General features: G+C 41.5%; 1 protein-coding gene across 4 annotated transcripts in view; it reads left to right on the top strand.

Moving 5' to 3' along the window:
* The first annotated feature begins 867 nt into the window (after window positions 1-867).
* PHACTR2 (phosphatase and actin regulator 2) overlaps window positions 868-22711 on the top strand; it is a 137926-nt gene continuing 116082 nt past the window's right edge. Inside the window, exon 1 of one of the 4 annotated variants that reach the window (XM_062640804.1) lies at window positions 868-1372. In XM_062640804.1, the coding sequence (XP_062496788.1) occupies window positions 1228-1372 (145 nt within the window). In that variant the 5' untranslated portion in view covers window positions 868-1227. The remainder of the gene's footprint in view (window positions 1373-22711) is intronic. The other 3 variants (XM_062640803.1, XM_062640809.1, XM_062640808.1) reach the window with 3 other exon arrangements.

The raw sequence follows: 22711 nt of genomic DNA, 5'->3' as shown, positions 1-22711 counted from the left end.
AGCATGGAGCGCACTGCTGTGCATTGCAAGAAGCCCCTGCCTCTCACTCTCCCTGCACAGCCCTGCTGGGAAAGCTCTGTGCAGCTGGAGAAGGAGCAGGCTGGAGACAGAAATAAGGAAGGCAATTCCATGGGAGATGCTAAGCAGAAAAGACCTTTTGACCTGACTAATGGCTGACATATAAGACTTGCATACTGGATCAATTGCTTGGGCAAAGGCATAGGGTGCTGGAGCTGTATCACTCTGGAAAGACTGGAAAATGGAAAACCACTGTGCCTGGGGAGCTGCACAAGGCTTGGCAATGAAAGGCAGGTGCTCAGCTGCTTGGGCGGAAGCAGAGATCAGAAGCTGCATTTCACATGGACAAGTTTCAAAGTCGATAGGATTTGATTCAGAGCTGGAGAGTGGTAGTTGCTAAAATGTTTTGATACAGCCTGAATGGGACTTTCATATTTGATAGCTGGATAATGTGGCACTGGAGGCATTACAATACAGGATGGAGTCTTGTCTGTCTATGCCATGGTGCCAGTGGCTTCAGGGCAGCAAGGATTTTATTCAAGGCAAAATATAAAATATTTTGCAGTGAAAACGAATCGTGTTGTAAAACTGTATCTGTAAAACAACACCAGAAAAATGAAACTACGGCTCTTGACTTTGCTTTTGCTGAAGTTGGTGTGACTCCTGCTTCTGATCTGAAAGCCAGGAGAAATACTTTCCTCCCAAAACCTTGAGTCACACGGTCGTAAACCTGGTTGTGAACAGCCTCTTGCCTGCACCCTAAACCTTACAAAGACGAAAGGGAGGGGGAGTCAGGAGATTTGACTCACCTCCCTCCCTGCTCCGCTGCAGGGGTGCGATGCCTTGTGCAACCTCCCGGTTTGGAGGGGACGGACCGGGGAAGGAGGAGGGACGGCACCCTGTTACACAAACCAGAAATGGTGGTGTGAGTTGCTCGGCTCTTTTAACTGATGCTTTTGTTTTCTGAGAGTTGGAAATGACTGGAAAGGGAAGCATGAAGACACCTTTGCTTTGTCCCTGTGCAAACACAACATTTAAGCTCCTGCAGACCCCAAAACCCCGTTATGGTCCCGGCAGGGCGGCCCCGCTCCGGCGGGGCGGTCGGAGACGAGGGGCGGCTCTTCCTCTTCAAACTTTCCCTTTCCCCTCCCTCGCCGCTTCTTTCCCTCCTCTTTTCTCTTCCCTGCCCCTCTCGGCTCCCCGACGGCGATGGCTGAGAGGCCGGGGAGCACCGGGGGAGCACCGCTGCCCGTCTGGTCCTTGCCTGGTCCCCGCGGCCGCTCCCAAAGCGACATCTCCTCCTTCTCCTCCTCCCGGAGAACCCGCCAGCTGCGGTCCAACGTGGGTGGCTCAGGTAAGGGGGAGGGAACAGAGGGTCCTTGTGTCCGAGCCCCCCCCCGAGCCGAGCTGAACCGGGGAATTTGGGAAAAGACATCATCCTCCACACTCTTCCCTCTCCCCTCCCAGACGTAGGACTGGCTCTCTCGGTGGCCAAAATGTCGGTCCCTGGTTTACATGGTGTTTGATCTATCCCTCGAGATGATATTCATGACATTCCTGGTTTTCATACCTGTGTTCTCAGTTTTAAACGAACCCCAGTGCAGTGGTGGGTACCCACCCTTTCCCCAAAGCATCTCTGACTGCGAGGGCAGAAAACCCCAGGAATGCTTCAGGGTATATTGTGGGGACATCAAAACCCCTTGTCCTGCTGCTTCACACATTACACTTCAGTTGTGTGTTAGAATTTCACCTCATGCACTTACATCTCCTTCGGGTGAGGCAAAAAAACATGTGAGTCAGTATCCCACCATCTTCCATCAGGAGGTAACCACTGCAAATGAACATGGGGTGATTTGGGGGTGGAAGCCTACTCTTTAGAACAGTGTAGGCTTTCTGCATCATTCAGAATAGCTTTGCTGTGTAACATGAGAGGAAGTGAGGGTCCTAGTTTACAGCACAGATATTTGAAAGTGGTCAAAGTCAAATAAATACACACCCAGTTGGGCCACTCAGGATGTTTCCTGAGTTTGGGTACTAAGAAAATGAAATTCTGGTCTTCATACTACTGAGCACATTTTGAAAATGAGTGCTTGCCCAGTTGCAAATAATCTTTATTCTATTGACTAAAGCAAACATCCTGGCAATGCAAGTACTTTGGATGCACTCATACACTCTACTATGCAGAGGTACCCATGACCCAAAACACCATCAGGGAAGCTCCAATGTGCACTGAAGAACCTCCCCTGTGCCAGCAGAAGTAGGACAGCCCAGTGTGCGGTCAGGTATATAATGGATCATGATGTCCTCTTGCTTGCTCTTCAGGGAGTGTTAAGAGGAAGCAGACCATTTGCCTGGGGAAGCTCACATACACAGCTGACTGCCCAGTGAGGGCAGAGGAGAGAGGGAGTGGAAACTTGCTCAGTTCACATAGGAGGAAATAGATTCAACTTGTGGGGCCAGAGGCTGCAAGTAAAAACAACTCTGCATGCCATTTTCTACCTAATTTTCTGCTCTATCTTTCACTGTCTCTACTTAAAAGTTATGTTGAAGAGCATGTGGGACAGGGAGGAGGGAGGAGATTCCAGTGGTTTGTCCAAATCAGAAAGGACTATTTTTAGGTGTAAGGTGTATTCCAGCACCATCTGGAAGAGTGCTGCATGAACAATGCCCTACAACTTCATGTGTACACAAGATGCCTTAACCAGGATGCACAGGGACCACCACAGAAGCTGACAATATTGAGTCTGTGTCCATGTTAGACTGTTTGTTGTTGCTTAACTATAAAGACTGCTAACAATGAGCTGGGTTTATTACAAGAGACTGGCAAATCCAGTGGAGGTAAAATGATAATGTTTTCAAAGATGTGTTGTTGTTTGTAGCTCCTTACACACAGTTTAGTCCTCCCTGTTGCCCTACTTGATATTTTCTTTTAATTTTGAGGATGTGCTTCCTGCCAGCAAGTGACAAGAATTGCTTTCTCTGGTTTTTATTTTTTTGACATCTTTTTTTTTTTCATTCTGTATTTTCTCTATTGCTACTTCCTGTATTTTTTTCCAGCTGCTCACTGGGAACAACAAAAAAACTTACATGCTGCCCCACAACTGTTGATTCCCTCTTTAAAAAGGAAAATATACATTAAAGATGCAAAGATGTTTAATTTTTAATGTGGTGGTTGGCTAATTGTTTTTATACTGAGATGCCATTAAAACAACCTGCTTTCCATTCCCCTACTAACCCGAAGAACAAGTATAATAGGGACAGAAATGTAAAGCACTTAGAGAATATGAACCTTATTGTTATTTTTGCTTCTACCTCTTTCTCTAGCTGTACCATTTGATTAAAGTAGGTCACTCATTTACATCAGATGTTACCTATGCTCCAGCTGCTCCATTTAGAAGAGAACAATTTGCATTTTAAATGACCTGCAAAATGTTTGCTTGCTGCCTCTTCCTGGAGTGATTCAACTTACAACTGTTGAAGTCTCAAGTTGTAGTTTCTTTCTGTTGCATATTTGTCTTCATCTTCTAGATCCTGATGCCAGCTGTGCTGAGAAGACAATACTGTCTCCTCTCACTCCACCAGTGATGGGTTGGTACCCCTATAGACAACTAGCCCCATCGTTTATTTTACCACCTCCTGATCCACAATTGTCAATGCATGATCTGTTAAGAGGTGATATTTGCAGAGACCCTTCTAGCTAAGGGAAATATAATAGCCTTTCTAAAAGCAGCTTTGGCAGTGGCTCATAAAATGCATCTGTTTATTATTCTAGATTGGTATTGTATGTATTTTGATAGTATAGTGAAGCTGGTCAGGTAGTTCCCATGTTTATGCTTTCTTACCCCCACTCCTTCCTCTGCTATTATCATATGCTGAAAGAAGCAGCTTCCTGATATCACTTCACAGGATCCCACTTCATCAGCTGTGGTCCAGTTTATGAGGACAGTATAATCATTTTCTTGTTCTTAAAACTGGCCTTTTCTTTTAGGGTTAGTGGTGGAAGGTTACTTAATTTCCCCCTCTGGGCTTTCACCTTGCCTGTCATTGTATCAGGCCTCTACCTTCCAACTCTTTTTTATTTCTGGTAAGAACCTGTGAGGGATAAAGTGATCGTCACCATGAATAAGAGTAGCACAGTCTAGACATTTGATTTAGACCCTGAAAAAGTGTAATGTCAGTGAAGTTCAGAGCATCTGTGGCAGTATAGCCTGTGCATCACTTCAGCATTGTGGTACGCCCCACCTGACAACTGGCTAGTTTGATGGAGCATCTCAAGGAGACTGGTGAAGAAAATCATAGTCTCCTAAAATTTCAGAGCAACACAAGAGCCACTTGAAGAAAGCTTATTGAATTCCATACCTTTAAGCAGCCTTCCATGTTTAGTGATTACACTTAAATTCACCTTGAATGTGGATCAAGTTAGTCATGTTTCTTGACTTGCCCAGCATAGATGGGGACCGAACTGCATTTGAAACATAGACCTTGTTCAAATGCTTTCCCAGAACTTCTCCAAAATGTAGATTTGGTGGCTATGGGGCTGAGGGCAGCTCCCTGTGTGAGCAGTGAGCCCTGGGGTGCAGGGTAAAGGCGGTTACTCTTTCATATCAACCACCTTTGTGTTCTGGTTGTGAAGTGATGATGGCAGTTCTCTTCATGATAGCCCTCAGGTACCAACCTCAGCTACTGCGCTGCCTGCTCTTTATGTGCTTGTCCGCATAGTGTGCAATTTGCTCTTGTTTTAGTGTTGTGGTTTTTGTTATACAGACTTGCATTTTGTTCCGAAGGTGATGAGGTTTGTGGTGAGCTACATCTTGATGAAATGGGAACTTCACTGCTCAGAGCAGAAGTCAAAGACCCACCCATTTCTCCACTTTGGGACTGACACTGTCATACTGTTGCAGTTCCTCTTGAAGTCTTGCTCTTCAGCAAGAAGTTTCAGATTCATTCCACTGCTGGGAGGTGCACCTTGTAGGTAGAGAGGGTTCCATTCCTTTCATGCTTTTTTTGGTGTCTTTCTGATGACAGATGAAAAAAAAAAAAACAGCTACCCACCAACAAAAAACTACATGAGAATTCTGGCAGCAATGCATAGATACCTCAGGCTATAACTCAGATGCTGTGTTGCAGCAGAGAATGAAAGGCGGAGTGTAACCTACAGTCCTGCCTCAAAACTTGTACATCTCAGGATTATTTAGGAATTTTTGGCTATCAGACTCGTCCTTTGCAGATTCATTTATTCAAAATGATCATGGGTTACAGCTATAATGCCATCTGCTGCTGACTCCAGAATAGAGTGGGTGAAAAGATCACTTAATATCCTCCAGTTAAGTGAAGAATTGGGGAAGTTTTCATATAGTGATCAGAGCATCAGAGTGGCTGATACTGGATGGGAAGAAAATTTATGATTTTTGGACTTATTTGAGCTTTTCAGTATTAGAATACTCCCCTTTGCAAACTTAACAAATATCAGATTCTCTTCTTAATGGACAAATTTTCTGGTAGATGCAAAGGAAATATTTTTGACAGGTAAAGGTATCTGAGAAGCTAGGAAGAGCGAAACCCAGGGTACTCTTACTCTAGATATTGGTGATTATCTAGGGGCATGGAATATAGGGAAAAAGGTAAATTTTGTGTGCGTAGGCAGGTAGCTGTTAAGGTTTACCTGTATTTCCCTCTGCACTTGTAGCTGTATTTCCCAAAATGGCTGTATTCCAACTTCTTGCATCTAATTTCCATATAGGCCAAGCAAGAGTCATACCAAGGTCTATGGGAGTTGAGTCCAGTGTTTGTGAAGAAGACATCAGATGTGTTTTGGGAGGGCAGTTAGGAAGGTGGTGTTTTCACTCATCAGATGGGGTGAGGAGGGTACAGCTTCATGATATAAAGGAACTCTCGTAACTAAATTAGCTGGGTTTGGTACATAATAAGAAAATATGGGAGCTATGGGAAAACATCATTCTCCACTGTGTTAAGCAAGACTTTTTTATGACATAAATCAAAGTACAGAATTTTGCAAGAAGCCCAGGGCAGATAAATTGGGGTAGAAAACTACAGTAGGATTTAAGATATATAATGATTCTTTGGGGATTTAGAAACCAGACTCAACATGATTCTGTCATTTCTAATTGAGAGTGCATCCTGTCACTAGGTGCACATTAATTTTTTTCCATCAATTTTAAAATTTAAACTATCAGGAAAGGGCAGCAAGTATAATCATATGCAATTTGAAATATTCTCATAGAGCTGAAGTATCCACTTCTTTGTAGTAATCTGGACCATTGTCCAACAATGTTAAATCCCATTCTGTTCATCTTTATATGTAATTTCTAGTTTTCAGAAAGATACCAAGGGAAAATCTAGGTATCTTGTAACTTTTTGTACTGATTACATTGAGAAAGTCTAAGTCCTGAAAATTGGATTAGTTTATAAGGTTAAATGTGCAGGGAAGAAATGTGTGTCAGAATACGGTAAGCCATTTCTAGTATTAGCTTGTACCACCCTGCATGCACAATATGAATCTGCTGTTTATACTTGTCTAAAAGATATTATTTTACACCAAATCTTCACAGAATAACTGGGGTAGGTTCTTGGTATTAGCTGCTTAAGGGCGAACGCTGGGAACACTATGGGTTAAAAATACAAACCATGCATGCTATGTATCATTTACACATGACCCAGTTTCTGGGGCACCAACTTTACAATCCAATATTCAGACTTGGGCTCAGGCTTAAAGAAAAAAAGTGTTTTCTAAATGTGGTAATAATCTTCATGGTTGGCTAAGCAGAAATTGGACTGCAAACATTTGCAGTGCAGGATTTAATGCCTATTTTGCAACAACTAATCAGTAGCTGACTGTGGGATCGCTGCAATATTTTGCTTCTGTGTGTGTTTTAGTTTCTCAAGGCCCTTTGGCATTTAGCACTTCCTGCAGGTGTGTGGTTTCTAGCAAGTAACCATCAGACCGTGTGTCAAATAAGAATCCTGAAGAAGTGATCTAAAGAATAGCTGAAGAAGAGTTTACTCTTTCTCTAACTGAATGCAAATACTTGTTCCAAAGAAGCATTTGGTTTGGTTTTCAAACTCAAATGTTTCATCAGTCAAATCCACTGTTAGCGTAAATCATTTATCTTTCTCCTCCTGCCCATCCTCCTGCTCTATTTACTGTTATTTCTTGCAAAAGTGGGCGCTAGTTAAGGTCAAAGGGCTGGAGATAGCTGACAAGTTCTTTTAAATATTGGTGAAAAATTAACTTCTTTTTTTTTTATTTTGCTTTCTGAAGTCAGAATCTTTCCAGTGCCAGAAATCCTGTAGGATTCCACTTTTCAGGAATACCAGTATTAATCTTGCTGCTGAGTTTTCAGTATTTCTCATTTAATACACTTTAGCATAAGGCAAAAGTATCTTCAGCGTTGATTTTTTCTTTTCTTGTTTTACTTTCTTGCTTCCCTCCCCCTCCCCCCCCCCCACATGTTGTTATGTATAATGTATGCAGAAATTAGTTTTTTCCAGGTAACCAAATGGTAAAAAAGGAAAAATATCTAGAAGAATATAGAAAATCCTGGCTTTAGTGTTCTGAGTTCAGTCACTTTTCACTTTATCTTTGAAACTGTCAGTCTTAAAACCCACCACAACAAGGGATGCTGTTGCTTTTCATTCATGTGGAAAGCCCTGCATCTTCCTTTAAATACAAGCAGAATTCGCAGGCAGTCAACACTTCCCTTGCTGGTGAGCTGAGAAAACTTGTTCACCATCACGCAGTTTTGATGCAAAGTCTGCCTTTTAAGGCATTGTGTTGTATAAATCCTACAAGTGCCTTTGGCATTGTTAGGATTTTTGATACTTGAAAGGCTGAAGCAGTGAAATATTAGTAAATTTCATCAGTATAAAGTATTTAGTATAATGGGCTCAGAAGTATTGTCATTACTTTAATACAGCCTGAAACCTCAAAGCCACTACACCTACCACAGCCCTTAGGCAGAGGATTCCATAAAAAAGTGGAGCTAAACTGCAGCTTAAACTACTGCATGCTGTACTGGTAAAACACTCTTCTACCCTCTCTCATCTCTCTCATGCTTCTTTTATATTTCTTCATTGCCCTTCCCATTTCTCATGTTGTTGTTAATACCACTTGGCCCTATTCAGAGAAATGCAGGGCCTGGGGGGCCAGGAGGGAAATGTGGAAGAGGAAGTGTTCCACTGGAGAGAGCAATATGGTGACTCTTCACATGCAAAAATACTGTGCGTAAATGGCTTCTCTTTGAAATAATTATCATATTTTTTATTAGATGCTTAATTTTTTTTTCCAGAAAATGTAGCATTTAATAGTTATTTTTAATTAAGTTGATGGTTTATAGCTCCACCTACATTTTTTAACATTTTCACAATTAGCAGTATCCAGAAGAAAAACTTATCTGGGGAGAGTGAACAGTGGAGTAGTTTCTTCTTCTTTGCCTTCAAGTTCAGACAAGACTTCAGTCTCACACGCAAATTGTTGACTCTCACTTGGCTAATTTGTCCAGTTGCCCAGTACCACATACTGTATCTGCTAGCTGGATGCATCAGTCAGGAGCTCAGTTTTGGCACCTTTATTGAGTTGTTCCTATCCAAGCTATACTGGAAATACAAAGCACTCATCTTTTCCCACTTTCACCTTCTCCCATCCCTTTCAGTCCTCTCTTCCTTACTAGCTTCTTTTCTGTATTCTCTACAGCTTTCAACGAATCTAATTTATGTTGTTTTCATAGCCTACATATGACTTGTGATGGTCCTCTCTTTAGGTCTGGCTGTGTGTGTGTTTGGTTCCATCATGCTCTCTCAAGTCTGATGCACTAAGGTGTGAATGGACTAGGAACCTGGAAACATTAAGGTTTTTTCCTGACTTTTCTGGTTATCACAGGGAGATAAAGGTCAGAACTTGTGCAGGCTGAGCAGAGGTTCATTCAGTTTTAGGACTTCATTGGGAAGGGAAAAGAAATCTAAAAACTCTAAAAAAAAAATCAGCAACCCCAGAAACTCTAAAAGGGTTGCTGATTATTATGAATGGAGATATGCTTCAGAGCCTTTCTAAGATAAAGCTTGGCATGGTGGTAAGGATCAGGAAAGGGCTGAACTCTGGCATGATCCTTACGTTATTTGAAGTTAAGTTAGCTGAGGTTTCTTTGAATACAAATGTATCCTGATCAAATAAGAGTTTTGTGAAAATCAACATTTTTGTAGAAAACAAATCCCATTTTCAGGCACATTTCTGCATTTTCAGGAGAAATATGACAAAATTTCAAAATGATAAACTGTCACTTCAAAAAATTAGTCTGAAGTTTTTACAGTTTTTCATCACATGAAAATTTGATGTAGGAGGGTTTTTTTCTTCTAGTTTAAGGAGCAAGTACAGGAGTGAAGGCAGCAAAGTGTGAGAATCAACCTGGCACAGAAATGTGATTATTCTACGGGAACCCATCCACCTATGCAGGGCAAGTGTAACCACTGATACTTGACTTTGTAAGGCTAGATCATTAGATATCAAATTCTTTAAAGGCTTTAATGTCTTCTTGAAGTAATAATGTTCAGTAGTTCATAGAACCAGACTCTAAAGAGCTCCATGCCTCCAGAGCATGTATGTTTGCTTTTTCTGGGGTTGGGGGTGGGGGGGGAGAATCGCAACTTTTAGGATACATCTGTGACTAATATACACATTACTCAAGAAAATTACAGGCATCAAGTAGAATTGTTGCTGAGGTATTGTTTTGTATTATTCACAAGCACAAGTAAAGAAGGGGTTGCGGTGCACTTGCAGTTGAATGCGTCCTAATTGCAGGCCTTCTTTGTGTTCAAACACACGCAGATATATTTAAACTTCATGAGTGAAAGGATAATTAGCAGTCATCTCCTTGCTACTTTTTTCTTCAGTTCCTCTGCTGCGCAGTGCCAGGGCTGACAGTTAATGTTAGCAGTTTAAACCACCAACGAAACTGTTAACTTTTCATTTGAAAAGAGGTAGTACCAAAGCACAGCATGGAAAGGTAGAGTCTACAAGACATAGTTCTGATTTGATTTTATTTTTTTCCTGATTAAAAACTGTTTTGGCAAGCTCAGAAGGTTTGGATTTGAAATAAATTGTTTTACTTACACAGCCATAACAAGTGTAATCCATGAGGGACCAGTGGACACCCCAAGTCATGATGTGAACTGCTCTAGCCCCAAGGATGAAGCATGGCATGCTGGTTTTGTTATGTAGCCTATAGGCAGGTCTGTCTGTGTTAGAGTACACTCTCGACTCTGTATAGTTAGGAGGGGGCTGAGAGGGAGGGCTACAGCTCCTCAGGAGCACAGCATCTTTCTTCCAGCCGTTTGATTTTTGAGCCCTAAACATTTAAACAGAATAGTGGTGTCTTCCTGTTATGCCTTGCTGCAAACAAAGCTGAATGGCAATATTTCACACCATATTTATTTTTGTGAATAGCAAATCCAAAAAAATACGCTACTATACAGCTATTTAAGTCTTTGGAGACACATCTGCTATGAATTTTTCCTTATTTGGAAGTTGAGATAAACAATGGCTTTTGATCTGAAAATAGCAAAAATCATTTTGGGGGAAAGGTTTCCAAAAGATTGATGCAGTTATTTGCAGAGCTTTCTCTTATTTATGTAGTCAACTTGGGATTTGTCTAAAGGGATCTTCACATGGTGAAATGGCGAATGTATAAATGATTTTATACTCATGAGCACCAAAAAAAAAAAGTGATTTGGGCTCTCAAGCCAACAGCACCTGCTTCATTCTGTGGTACAGCCATTTATCACTGGGCACATGGTACATGAGCACATTGTACTACAGCTTGTGCACTTCATGGTCTATCAGAAACAACACCTGAAAGCTGCACCCTTGCAGTGCAGGGCCTGTCAGACCTGGAGGGAAACAGCAAAATGAATGGCTTTCTTTGAACTACATGGGTGAAAGACTTTGAAGAGAGCTTGGAGCTTCACAATTTGCTTGCTGCCCTTTTTTGGCTGTGTCAAAGAGCTCTCCTGATCGTCACCAGATCCTGGAAGAAAGTTTCTTTCAGCTTTCATGGGTTCAAACAAAGCCTTTCAATCAGTGACTGCATTGGTGTCGTGGTTTAAACCCAGTCAGGTAACTCGTTCACTCACTCCCCCCCCTTCTTTGCCTCCCCCTACTCCCGGAGGGACGGAGAGGAGAATCGAAAAGAATGCAACTCCCACGGGTTGAGATAAGAACAGTTTAGTAACTAAGGTATAACACAAATCACTACTGCTACCACCAATGATAATAATGATAAAGGAAATAACAAGGGAAGAGAATACAACATCTCACCACCAGCCGACCGATAACTCGCCCCCCCAGCCCGACCAAGCTCTGACCGATACCTCCTCCAACCCTGCAGTCTCCCAGCCCTTCCGGCTAACTCCCAGTTACCTCCTGGGCATGACGTGCTGTGGTATGGAATACCTCTTTGGTCAGTTTGGGTCAGGTGTCCTGTCCCTGCTTCCTCCTGGCTTCCCCTCCTCCCTGGCAGAGCATGAGGCTCACAAACTCCTTGGCCAAGCCAAAACATCATTGTTATCAGCTCTGTTCCCAGGCCGAAAGTCAAAACACTGCACTGCACCAGCTACCAAGAAGGAGAAACATGACTGCTACTGCTGAACCCAGGACAATTGGCCATGGGTTTGACCGTTGGATGACGGAAGGTGGCACACTATCTCAGAATTGCAAAGTAATTATTAAACAATAGTAAGTCAGGCGTTGCTTTGAAATGACTCTTCATTCAAGCTGGGTTAAGTAAAATGCAAGCAAAAGTACTGATTTTACGTCTAAAATAATGCAGTTGCCCATCTTTTAAAAAGAGAAAGGAAACATCACTGATTGATAGTGAGTGCTGGCAAGATGTCTATAACTGGTTTGCTAAATTCAGGTGGAGAAAGAGCCATCAGATTTAGCCTTTTTGTCAGCAGGCTAAGTAAAGATTTTCTATACTTTTCTTACGTCTTCTATGAAGTTTGTAATAATATTGTCTGTTTTGAATGGTTTTGCATTTAAGTAGAATTGTTGTAATTAATTCAAATTAGAAATTAGTTTTTGCAAGCAACACACAAGTTGGTAGCACATAAATTCCTGGTGAGTGAAAGTAAATTGATGGAGCAAGCAGCTTTTGCAACTTTATTGCATTATTGTATAAACTCTGTGGGGAAAAAGATATTTGTTCCACTCATTCTAGGCCAAGATTGAAAAAGTGCTGTGAGCATAGGAAGGGGCATGAGTGAAAGAGATTTCTTGGGAGTGAGATTTATTGGGCTGGGGAATAGTCTCCCAGGAGGAACAGTGAAAGCTACCCTGCTGGAAACACTTAAAACCAGAACTGGAAACTCACTAAAAGGTATGTGAAAAGAAACTTGTTTGCAGCGGCAATGAGTAGGGTCTTTTGCAGTGATGTTTTTATTGCTCTGTGTTTAGGCCAAATCAGGAACGACAGTGGGGGACATAGGACTGAGCAAACAAGCCATCCAAGTGCATCAGACACACTAAGCTAAGGAGATGAAGATGGATCTTGTTTTCTGTCTGGACAGAAGAGCCACATGTATGTCCCCCCAGCTGTGGCAGGATGTACTCTCCACCTCCTTTAAAAGCAGAGGGAATGGAGAGAGATGGGAAGGAAGTCTCCTAAGCAGCAAAGAAATAACTGATAATAATGAAATGAAAGGGCAAAACTGAACGAAATTCTCCCTTGGTATTTTGAGGAAGAGTTGTGTTACACGCAGTTTTACCCTAGGATTAAGATAAACATATATTTAGATGAGCTTAGGTGAGTATTTAGAATACTTAAATGAATTATAGGCTATGGGGTCTTGACAGTGAGAAGTGCATCTTATAAACAAGTTTTGCCTGCCTCCAAAGCCGATTGCTATTTTTAAAGAGATGATATCAAAGAGATTTTAATTAAGGCACTAATTAGTGAAGTGAATCCTAATACTTACTAGAACTCCATACTTCTACTCCAGTAAATTTGTCTCAGTTATATATACTCCATAGAGGAAATTTCCCAGAAAAATAAACTTCATGAATATCATGTATGAAGTAAATGGGATTTGATCCAAAATCTTTTTATACAAACATTGATTATCATAACAATGGGAGAAAGGGGGAAAAATACAGAAAGAGCTCTGTAAATGTCAATATTCATCTCAGGCTCAGGATTAGATGCTTCAAATTGTGCACATTTTGAAGGAGGACCAGGGATTTAGAATGAAAATGATTTCTGCTTCTAATCCTTTTACATGTCAATAAAAGCTATCAAAATACGTGCACTTTTCAGTAGTCTTAATCTCCATTTGTCAATGGAAGCATAACCTTTTAGAAACAGAGCTGTTTTAAGAGTGGCATTCATGTTTTGAGGCAATTTGGGATGACTGTGAAACTGGTTCAACCAGTGTAATAGTTATAATGAGGAAAAATCAGAAGCCAGGTTCAATGGCATTTCTTAGATGCCAGATGTCTGTGGGTTTCACTTCGATGCTGAAGATTCCTGCTGGTGTGGTTCAGGGAACCAAAATTCCTTGCTTGTCTTCTAATGGAATGTGGTCCCTCCGTGCTGCTCTAAGGGATCTATGTCCCTAAGTGGATAGTTCTGAGCCTGGGAATTTCTGTAACAGCACTGAATATCAGCTGAATCATGTGGATAGTGGGAATCAAAATATTCTGCCACAGAACTGCAGGCAGCTTTTAGCAGGGGTGCATATTTTTATATGTAAAATTGCAGTATGGGCTGTTCCATTGAGAATTCATGATACACAAGGAATAAAAGCATGTCAGGTATGCCCTGTCCATAGGCATTGATTCTTGTTGATTCATTGTTCTTGGGTGTGATGCTGTGTGTATATATACGAAAAAAGAACTAACCACCTTCAGTTCAGTCTAGTTCATTTGAATGGTGTTTTTCTAAACCACTAAAATATAAGCATCTAGCTATCAGACTGATGGAGCCTTGCTTTTTCTGCTAGAACATACAGGCGGTCACAGGGAAGGAAGGAACCAACTGGTAACTATCAGCCATTTCCAAGAGAAAAGCTGAAGACTGAGGGCTGGCCATGTGAGCCCTCGCTCTGACCAGGCATCAGTCACTGTGCTTTGGGTTTGCCATGGAAGGAGAAAAGGTTGGGCACCCTCTTCCTTTCCGCCTTTGGTCCATGCTGACACTTTTCCTCCCATTCCAGTGTATTTGGTGTAATGTTAATAGGTAATATGGACATTTTGATATGTCAGCAAATGCACTGGCTTTGAGAAAAGGAGGAAGAGTAAGCAGGCTTCAATGGAGTTTGCAGCTTGGGCTATGACCGCATGGTCCAGCCAAGCCATATCTGTGGTTGCAACCCACCTGAGCTTCACCTTCAGCTGCTCTGCAACCTTCTCCTTTGAAATGCAGCAGTACACTGCCATTGAAGTCTACTGCAGTGTTTCCAGGCTTGTGATTTCATTGTGACTTTCCAGTGTTTAATACTGTTTTGGTTTGGCTCTTACACTCACATTCTCAGTTGGTTATTTTTCCAACAGCTGCTGGGTTTCTTTGGTGTTGAAAACTACTGAAAACACTATCCTGCCATGCCCAGGCATTCAGAATTTAGGAGAAAGAGACAGAAAAATCTACTGGTTTATTGGTTTGGGGGGTTTTCTCTTCTTCTTTTATTTATTTTTTTTTTTAATTGAAAATGAAGTTATGAAATGCTTTCTGTGTCATCCTCATGTTTCTGGAGGCTCCATTCATGATGTTGGTTCAGTTGTGGCTGGCAGTGGTGCTACTGAATTCAAAGGGCTTTGTTTCAGGCTGAAATACATCTCTGCAGTTTTTATTCCATAAAGGCCTCTTCGCAACACTTCACAAACATGAGGTGACCTAAAGTTCAGTATCATACTACTTTGGAAGGCCAAGTCTGGTCTCTTTGGGATCAGACTTGAGGGTTTTTTTGAGTTCTACGCTCTTAAGAAAATCCTGATGTAAGCAGTAATGAGGTGAATTAACGTGTTTTGTGATTGCCCAGGCTCAACAATGATCAAAATAAATGTGATATTGTTTTCCAAAAGAAATTAAACAAGGATCAAGTAGAAAGCATCTGCAGCAATTTTGTACTTTTTCCTGTGAAAGCCCTATAAGGTGTACTTGATGACATGGGGGTCTCCAGGCAGCCTAGCTCCTAGCCCCATAGGAGGGGGTCTCCTTATGAGATGAGAGCTCTCCCTGGGCTGCTTGTTATTTAGTTTTTTTGTTAGTCCCATCATTATGTCCACAAAAAGAGCAGATGAATTTTTTAGCTAGAAAAATGTGCTGATTCTGCTCAGCCTCTTGCACTTTATCTCCAGCAAACTGCCTTCTGGCTCAGCTCCCTGACTCCTGTTCAGTGGAAAATCTTTATTCTCCAGATCTTTTGCACTGCAGTGCTCACCAAGAGCAGGAAAAGTAAGGATGGCCTCTGTCTAGTATCATTTACTGTAGGAGCCCATCTGCCTCTGGTGGTCAGAGGAACTGACATGCTGGACCATTACCATTTCCAGTTCTGCCCTGGCACAGAGATGAGAAGAATTGTTGGGATTTTCTAGCAGGTCTGTGAAGGAGCCTAAAACCACAGATTTCACAACAGAAAATAGCAAATTAGTAGGTTGGTGGCTTTAAACCATTTATTTCCATTATGGTAATTTCTTGAAGTAGGTCTCATGATGAATGTATAAGATGATGGAACTTTGTTTTGCCTTTCTGCATTTTAGAAGATGTCACTCGGGGAAAAATTGTTTTTTCTTCCCTTTCTTTTAGAGTCACAGGTTACAGACTCACTGTGTGTGACACTGTATCACTCATACTCGTCTGTCCCTCAGACCTTTAGAAGTCTGCTTTCCAGTGGGTGTTAAAATCGGAAGTTCATGTTTCTTGAAGAAACTTGAAGTTTCTTTAAGGAGAAAATTAGATCACTTTTATCAACCCTCATGCAATCGAACTAATGAAAGTATATTTATATGCCTGGGAACTATTAGCATTGTCTTCCTGAGAGTCATTTAAGTTGACTGCATGCATCTGTGTCCTGTGTCTTGTGGATTTCACATTTTGCAGAATTTTATGGGACTTTTCACAGCATATTTAGACTTTTCACCATTTTCTGGCTGGCCCAGAACTTGAATACCATGAGTATAATGGGGCTTGTGTTGTTTTATTTCTTTACTGTTAGGGTGGTGAGGTACTGGAATGGGTTGCCCAGGGAAGTTGTGAATGCTCCATCCCTGGTAGTGTTCAAGGCCAGGTTGGACAGAACCTTGGGTGACATGTCTTAGTGTGAGGTGTCCCTGCCCATGGCAGGGGGTTTGGAACTAGATGATCTTAAGGTCCTTTCCAACCCTAACTATTCTATGAGTCTATGATATTTCCTGCCCAACAGCTTTGGTAGCCTTCCTGCTGCAGGAGGAGGGAAATGGCAAAAAGCTGGAAAAGTCAGGCTGTTCGGCTTTTGTGAACACTCTTGGGTTTATCAGTATGCAGTCAAAATGGGACATTTTGCCCAACCATAAAGTAGGGTTAACATCCCTGTAGCTCCTGTTTTGTTACCACTTACTTTAGTTACTTTTAGTAGGACTTCAAAGCTAAGAGCATCCTTACAGTTACTGCAGCATCTGGCATTGTCACCACTAAACCAGCTTTACCTGAACTCAGCTGTACGCCTTATACACTTTATACCATATGTTCCCCCTGTCCCCTTGGTCTTCTGACCCATGTGATTTACCTCCCGTTACCTATCACCGCTGTCGCTTTGTTTTGGTGCTTCCCCGCCCCAGCTGGGTGCCAGTGCAAAAACTTGTTGGGTGAGAGGTTGTCTCAGGGAGACGCTGCCGTGTGAGGCTGATACACTAGATGGGGCGGTTGTTATGCAGATCAGCAAACACCGTCTCCGACGCCAGATTTCTACCTGAATCACATCCCGCAGACAAGAGGATTTGAAATGTAGGCTTGTTTATACGGAGTGAGCAGCCCTCCTGCAGCGGAGTTGGTAGATTGTCCTCAGCTGGTTTCGCTTGATTTCTGCTTCTTCACAGATCAAGTCACAGCACAGTTATGTTACTTCTGGTGTCTTTAAATGCTAACTCAGCTGTCTTTAAAAACACAAAGCTGGAGTGGGATGGGCTGGCATGGCATGGTATTAAATTTGCTGAAGCCCCTCCCCTTTTTTTAATCCTTAAAATTTATATTTAGACAACACAAAATGTTATTATCAGCCGTTGCTCTTCCCTCAGCCAAGGTGATGCTGCGAGCTTGGCATTATCGGTTATGCTGGTGAAATTGAATCTCCTTGTAGTATTGATTCTGCTGTACTTTGGTCAGGGCTTGCAGGTTTTCCATTGATCTGTCAAACAAATTGCTGAGGAGCAGCTGAGCGAGATCTGTTGTCAGTGTTGTTTGGCAACTAATAGAAGCCCTTATTCCTTGCTGGCAGCCTGTTGCACACCTGAACATTGATTCATTATGAGAGAAGTTGCCTTTAATTAGAATCAGGTTTTCCAGTATTTGTACGAAGTGCTTTGACCCCAGTCCACAGCAAGTTTGTTAAAGACAGACTCTCAGGCTGAGTTGTTCATTTAAAATGTAGTCTTCTGAAAAAAGAAACCATTAAAATAAACAGACTAAAATTTTTGTATGTGCTGAGCCTAAAGTTGCCTTTTCTAAAACAAAACTCGGTGGGATCTATAGAATGTGTTCAGAAATACACATCTAGACTTCCACTGGCATTGTGCATTGAAGTAGGTATTGCTCACCTGGTGCTCAACTTTCCTAGCCTGCTACAGAGATTTAGATTTGATGTATGCAGCTCTAAGGGCAGATGCACAATCTCTTGACTGGCCTAGAAGAGCCTGAAAACAGGAATTCCTTCCCCCAGTCTGAAAACTTAATCATTAGAATGGCTTTCCCCAGAAGCCTAAAAGAAAGACATCACTCATCCTTTCCAAACTCAAAACAGCTTTCTGGCAGGAAAAAAACTTTTGTTTTCCTTTTTAATTTCAATCTGGGTGGAGGAGGACCTGACTGGATTTTTCTTTCAGGCTGTATTTCATGAAAAACACCCCAATAGTGTTAAGTGGTTTGTATACAATTGCTAAGTATCAAAGATAGCATCAAAGTGTTCATGTATGCTGGTATGTGTGCAACAGAATTTTTTCTATATAAAATAATAAAAGTATAGACCCTAGATATATGACTAAAAGTAAGCTAAAATGATTTTCCGATGACACATCCTCCAAATTAAGCATGAAAAGAACACTCTTGCTAAATCATCAAAACATTTCTCAATTATTTATTCAATACTGCCTGAAACAATCATAAAAAGTGACTCAGTGAAAAAAATGACTGTGTTGTATTATAGAATGTATTCCATGTCTTATTAAATTACAGCATTAAAGTACTATGAACAAAGTCAGAAGTCCAGAAAGTTACATCTCTAAGTCCTGGCCACCTTCCACATACATGTGCAGATGAACTTAACAGGTGAGGGAGGTGAAAGAAACTAAAAAAGGAAAGAAAAGTGCCCTTATTAGATAGGTCCCACCTGACTACAAGCCTCTAGCAATTATACTCATCCAGCGTTTCCAAGCAGCCATTGCAGCATCTGCAAGAATAAGGAGCCCAAGTCCACATACTCCGCAGTACCCACAAGGAATGCTTGGTGTGTTCCAGCCCCAGTGGACTGCTGAGGGCTTTCTGAAAGCTTTGGGGCAGGCTGTGTTGCTGGAGCTGGGTGGTAAAAAATCTTTGCATCCTGGACTCTGGGAGAGGAGGCATGGTGCAGTTCCATCCAGGTCTTAAAATACGTAGTTGCTAATGTCCTTACATCAGGATGAAAAACATAGCTGTTCTTGTTTTGGTTTGGTTTTCTTTCAATTTTAAAATTACTCTCTGATTAATTTTGGGTTTGGGTACAACATTGACCTAAAGATGCAGTCAATAAGGTGGCCTACTCCCCTGCTTGTTGAAGCCTTAGGACAACATAGTATCTGAATGTTTCTTTTTAGGCTAACTGTTCAGCATGTTTCCACAGTGATTTAGTCTTTGATTTGGACATAAAAGCCCGTGGGAGATGTATAGCAGGGAATATGAAAGTTCTGATTAAGCACATTAAGTTTGCCTATTGCGCTTCTCTTCTGTAAAATAAATACTATGTTTGTTAAATCTGCAGTAGAAGAGTCTGTTTGTGGACTGGTCTAGTTCAAAAATTGATGCAATTTTCTTACTTATCTTTAAACATTACCTGTTTTTCCACAAGAAGCATGGCAAAATTAATATAAAGACACTAAAACTGTTAAATTGCTAAAATGTTATAGGAACTTGTACAACTGCAGAGAACAGCTGTGCTGCAGTTTCTCACATGGATAGGCATTGATAGGATTGTTCCTTTGATTTATACGGGCTCCTTGAAACTTGTGGGGCCAGCACAATCTTCTTTTTAGATCAACTTCAGTTCTGCCGTGTCATCTTGTAAACCACATAACAGCAGCTTGAGATCATATACCTCCTTAACTGATTTTCACTTGTGTTTATAATAACCATTTCACTTGTGTTATTTTCTTCCCCTGTATTTGCTGGGCCTCCCTATGGGTACTTGTGCTTAGCTTGTAGGGTTTCACCATCCCTGACAGGCTTCACTCAGCAAAGCAGCTGCCCTGGCCTGGATTGGCCATGCCACATGTGGAAGAAGCATTTTCCTTTGGGTATAGCAGCACAACTCTTTGTTTGGAGGTCCTTTTCCCAGGATCAGCTGGCAGGAGTGGAGGTGGCCTTGCTAGAGTTGATGAGTGGGTCTACTGTGCTGTCTCCTCTCCTCTTTCAGGGGCCTTCATCCCTGAAAGCCGAATGAGAAGGGTAATTTACCGGGATCTGTGTTATTGTTTCCATGTCAGGCTTGCCAGAGCAAGCCATAGCCATGCTGCAGCAGAGCACCCTGCTGCTTGGCAGAGGAGCTGAGCTTGCTGCCTGGGCCCAGGACACCTACACTGGTAGATAACCTTTGGGAGGGTGTATTGCAAATCACTGCTGTGTGGCAGCATCCTGGTCTCAGCATGGTGTTTTATAACAAAAGGTGGAGACCACCTACACTAAAATTCATCCCAGGAAGGTTCCAGAATGAGTTAGGTTGAACGATTGGCAAGTAAAAAACTCAGTCAATAACTAAATGAGAGAAAATGTGTGGCAAATCCATTTGATTTTCTACTTTTGGAGGGCTGATGAGTGAAATAAAATACTAGATGTATCTTGATTTTATATATCTTGACATCAAAAAGGTTTTAAGACTGTTCCTTGGGGCTGTGTTTTAGATGTAAGCTGAGGAAAAACGGCCTAGATGTAATCTCCATGAAGTGGGCGTACAACAGTTTGATAAATTGCTCTCAGAAATATTTATCAGTAGTTTTCTGTAGCCTAAAAGGGCATCACAAGCAGGATCTTGCAGGGGGCAGTCCTTGGCCCAGTTCTACTCAATACTTCAGTTTTGATTTGAATGTGTGATTACAGAATACTCTTGCAAAATCTGCAACTATTACAAAGCCAGAAAGGTTGCGAGCGCTTGAGAGGACAGCACTGGGACTCAAAACAGTCTTCAGATTCAAGCAAAGAGGTGATACATTTTCTGTCAATTGGCATACTCCTCCTTTGGTCTGGTTTTCATATAACTATCGCACATAAAGAAAGCACTATGGAAATTCAGGAAAAATTCCAAAGCACTTGAGAGGCTAATCACTGTCAAGTAGTTTATGCCCAATGCTTAGGTTTTGTCAGGATTTAAAATGAAGATGTTTGAAAAAATGCTTTGGAGAAACTCTGAAGTCGCCACAGAGAAACTTAGCATTTAATGGTTTCACCAAAATGCTGGGGGTTTGAGGGTTGTCAGATTTGAAGGCTGCAGCATGAGAGGGCAAGTAGAAAGCAGAAGGTTTGGGAAATAAAGATTGCAAATGACTGTGCCATTTACCCACATTGCTAAACTGAAAACAAATTAGAGAAAGGGAGTTATCAAAAGACAGTATGCCTGTGCTTCAAAACTAAGATGGAAAATGGGAAATCAAAGAGGAAAAAAAAAATCTTCATTGTGATACCATTTTCCAGGGTGACTACGGTGACAAGAGAAAAAGCTCAGCAGTAAAATAATTAGATATTTCAAATTCTTTACATTTTAATAATTCAAACACTATTAATAAAGCAGGTAAAAAGAATATTTCGAATATATTTTTGTTGAGGTCCTTCTAGAATATTCTGTTCCTCACTGAAGCAAAGGAGCTTATACTTGTCACCACCCTGCAATAGAAACAAAAAGGCAACATAGCCCTAAAATACCTAGCTGCCTCTTGTAGCAGCTTTAACGAGTTTTTTCATATTGCTCTCAAGAGGGCAGCTTTCCCTACCTTTTTAAATACGCTCTCTGGGCATATTCAAGCAGCATGTTCCTGATGAAATTTTGTTATTTTTAGAAATAAATGAAGCAGGATACATCATTTCCCCTCCTACACCTTTGTTGATGCTTTAATATAAAGACCTGTGTTCAGAAGCTAATTACAGCATCCTAGATTGCACACCAAAACGGCACTGCAACTGCAAGTGGGTGCTATTGTAAAGGGAAAAGAAAAGGAACAATGTCGTACAAATGTGGCTTTGGAGTTCTTCTTACATCTGATTACCGCCCCAGGAAAACAGTGCTGACTTGTTTGCCACAAAAGGAACTAAACTGCCTTGCATGACACCCTGAGAATGGATGCCCAGGTGAAAGGCATATTACAATAAGCAGGGTATTTTGGATAATAGCTAAGGAAGGAAAGAAATAACACAAACCAACTTGTCATGTGTATTTGGCCCCCTTTTGAACTTTTACACATTTTTATATGCTGTTTCACTAAGGAAGAGAAACTGATAATAGAAACAGGAATGTCTTTGATTTTTTCATCTGCACACCAAGTTCTGTTTATCTGAAGACAGCAGGAATCAAACAAGAGGGCATAATTTCATTGCTTGTAGCTCAGTCTTTTTCAGCTGGCGTTTGGTCCTTAGGTTTTTCTTGGTATGTTTTTCCAGAGTTTCTATAGCTTCATTGTTGTCTTCTCAGTCAAATTCTCTGTTTTTTCTGCCCTTCTTCCCCAGGCATTCATGCTTCTGAGCAAAGGATCCAAGCAATTGGAACATGTTGTTCATGAGTTCACCATAATACACCTCTCAGCAGTGGAATACACTCTCTTATGTTGTTTTAGCAGTAGTTTACCCTCTGGCTCCATGCTGGAGTGGAGCATTGTTAGAATTTGGCTCAGAATAAAAAGTCTGGGCTACTGAATTATCAGCATTCTTACCTGAAATGACTCTGGGGGTTCATTTTCTTTCTGCTCTACTGGCCAGCTGCGGTCTAATGAAAGTGCAGCCTATGGTGATACAGATGCATCCTGAGTTGGAAAATATTTACCTTGTCTGTTCGTTCAGCAAAAAAAAAAACCCTCTCTCTAATGTATATTTTCCCAGCACCTGCCTATGACACATCTCCTGCTTGCCAGTTTATCTGATATGCTCTGCTGGTATCAGTTTAGCTCTGTTTTTCACACATATTTTGCAGTAAGTTCCAGCAAACATATTCATTATCACATCACAATAAAAATATCCAGTGCTGTTAACTAGCCTCTCCCAGGGCA

Source organism: Pezoporus occidentalis, unplaced genomic scaffold (assembly GCF_034315485.1).
Source record: "Pezoporus occidentalis ecotype Australia unplaced genomic scaffold, CSIRO_AGI_Poc_V1 ctg67, whole genome shotgun sequence".
Taxonomy (NCBI): domain Eukaryota; kingdom Metazoa; phylum Chordata; class Aves; order Psittaciformes; family Psittacidae; genus Pezoporus; species Pezoporus occidentalis.
The sequence above is the reverse complement of the archived record's forward strand: the minus strand, read 5'-3'. Positions and strand labels throughout refer to the sequence as shown.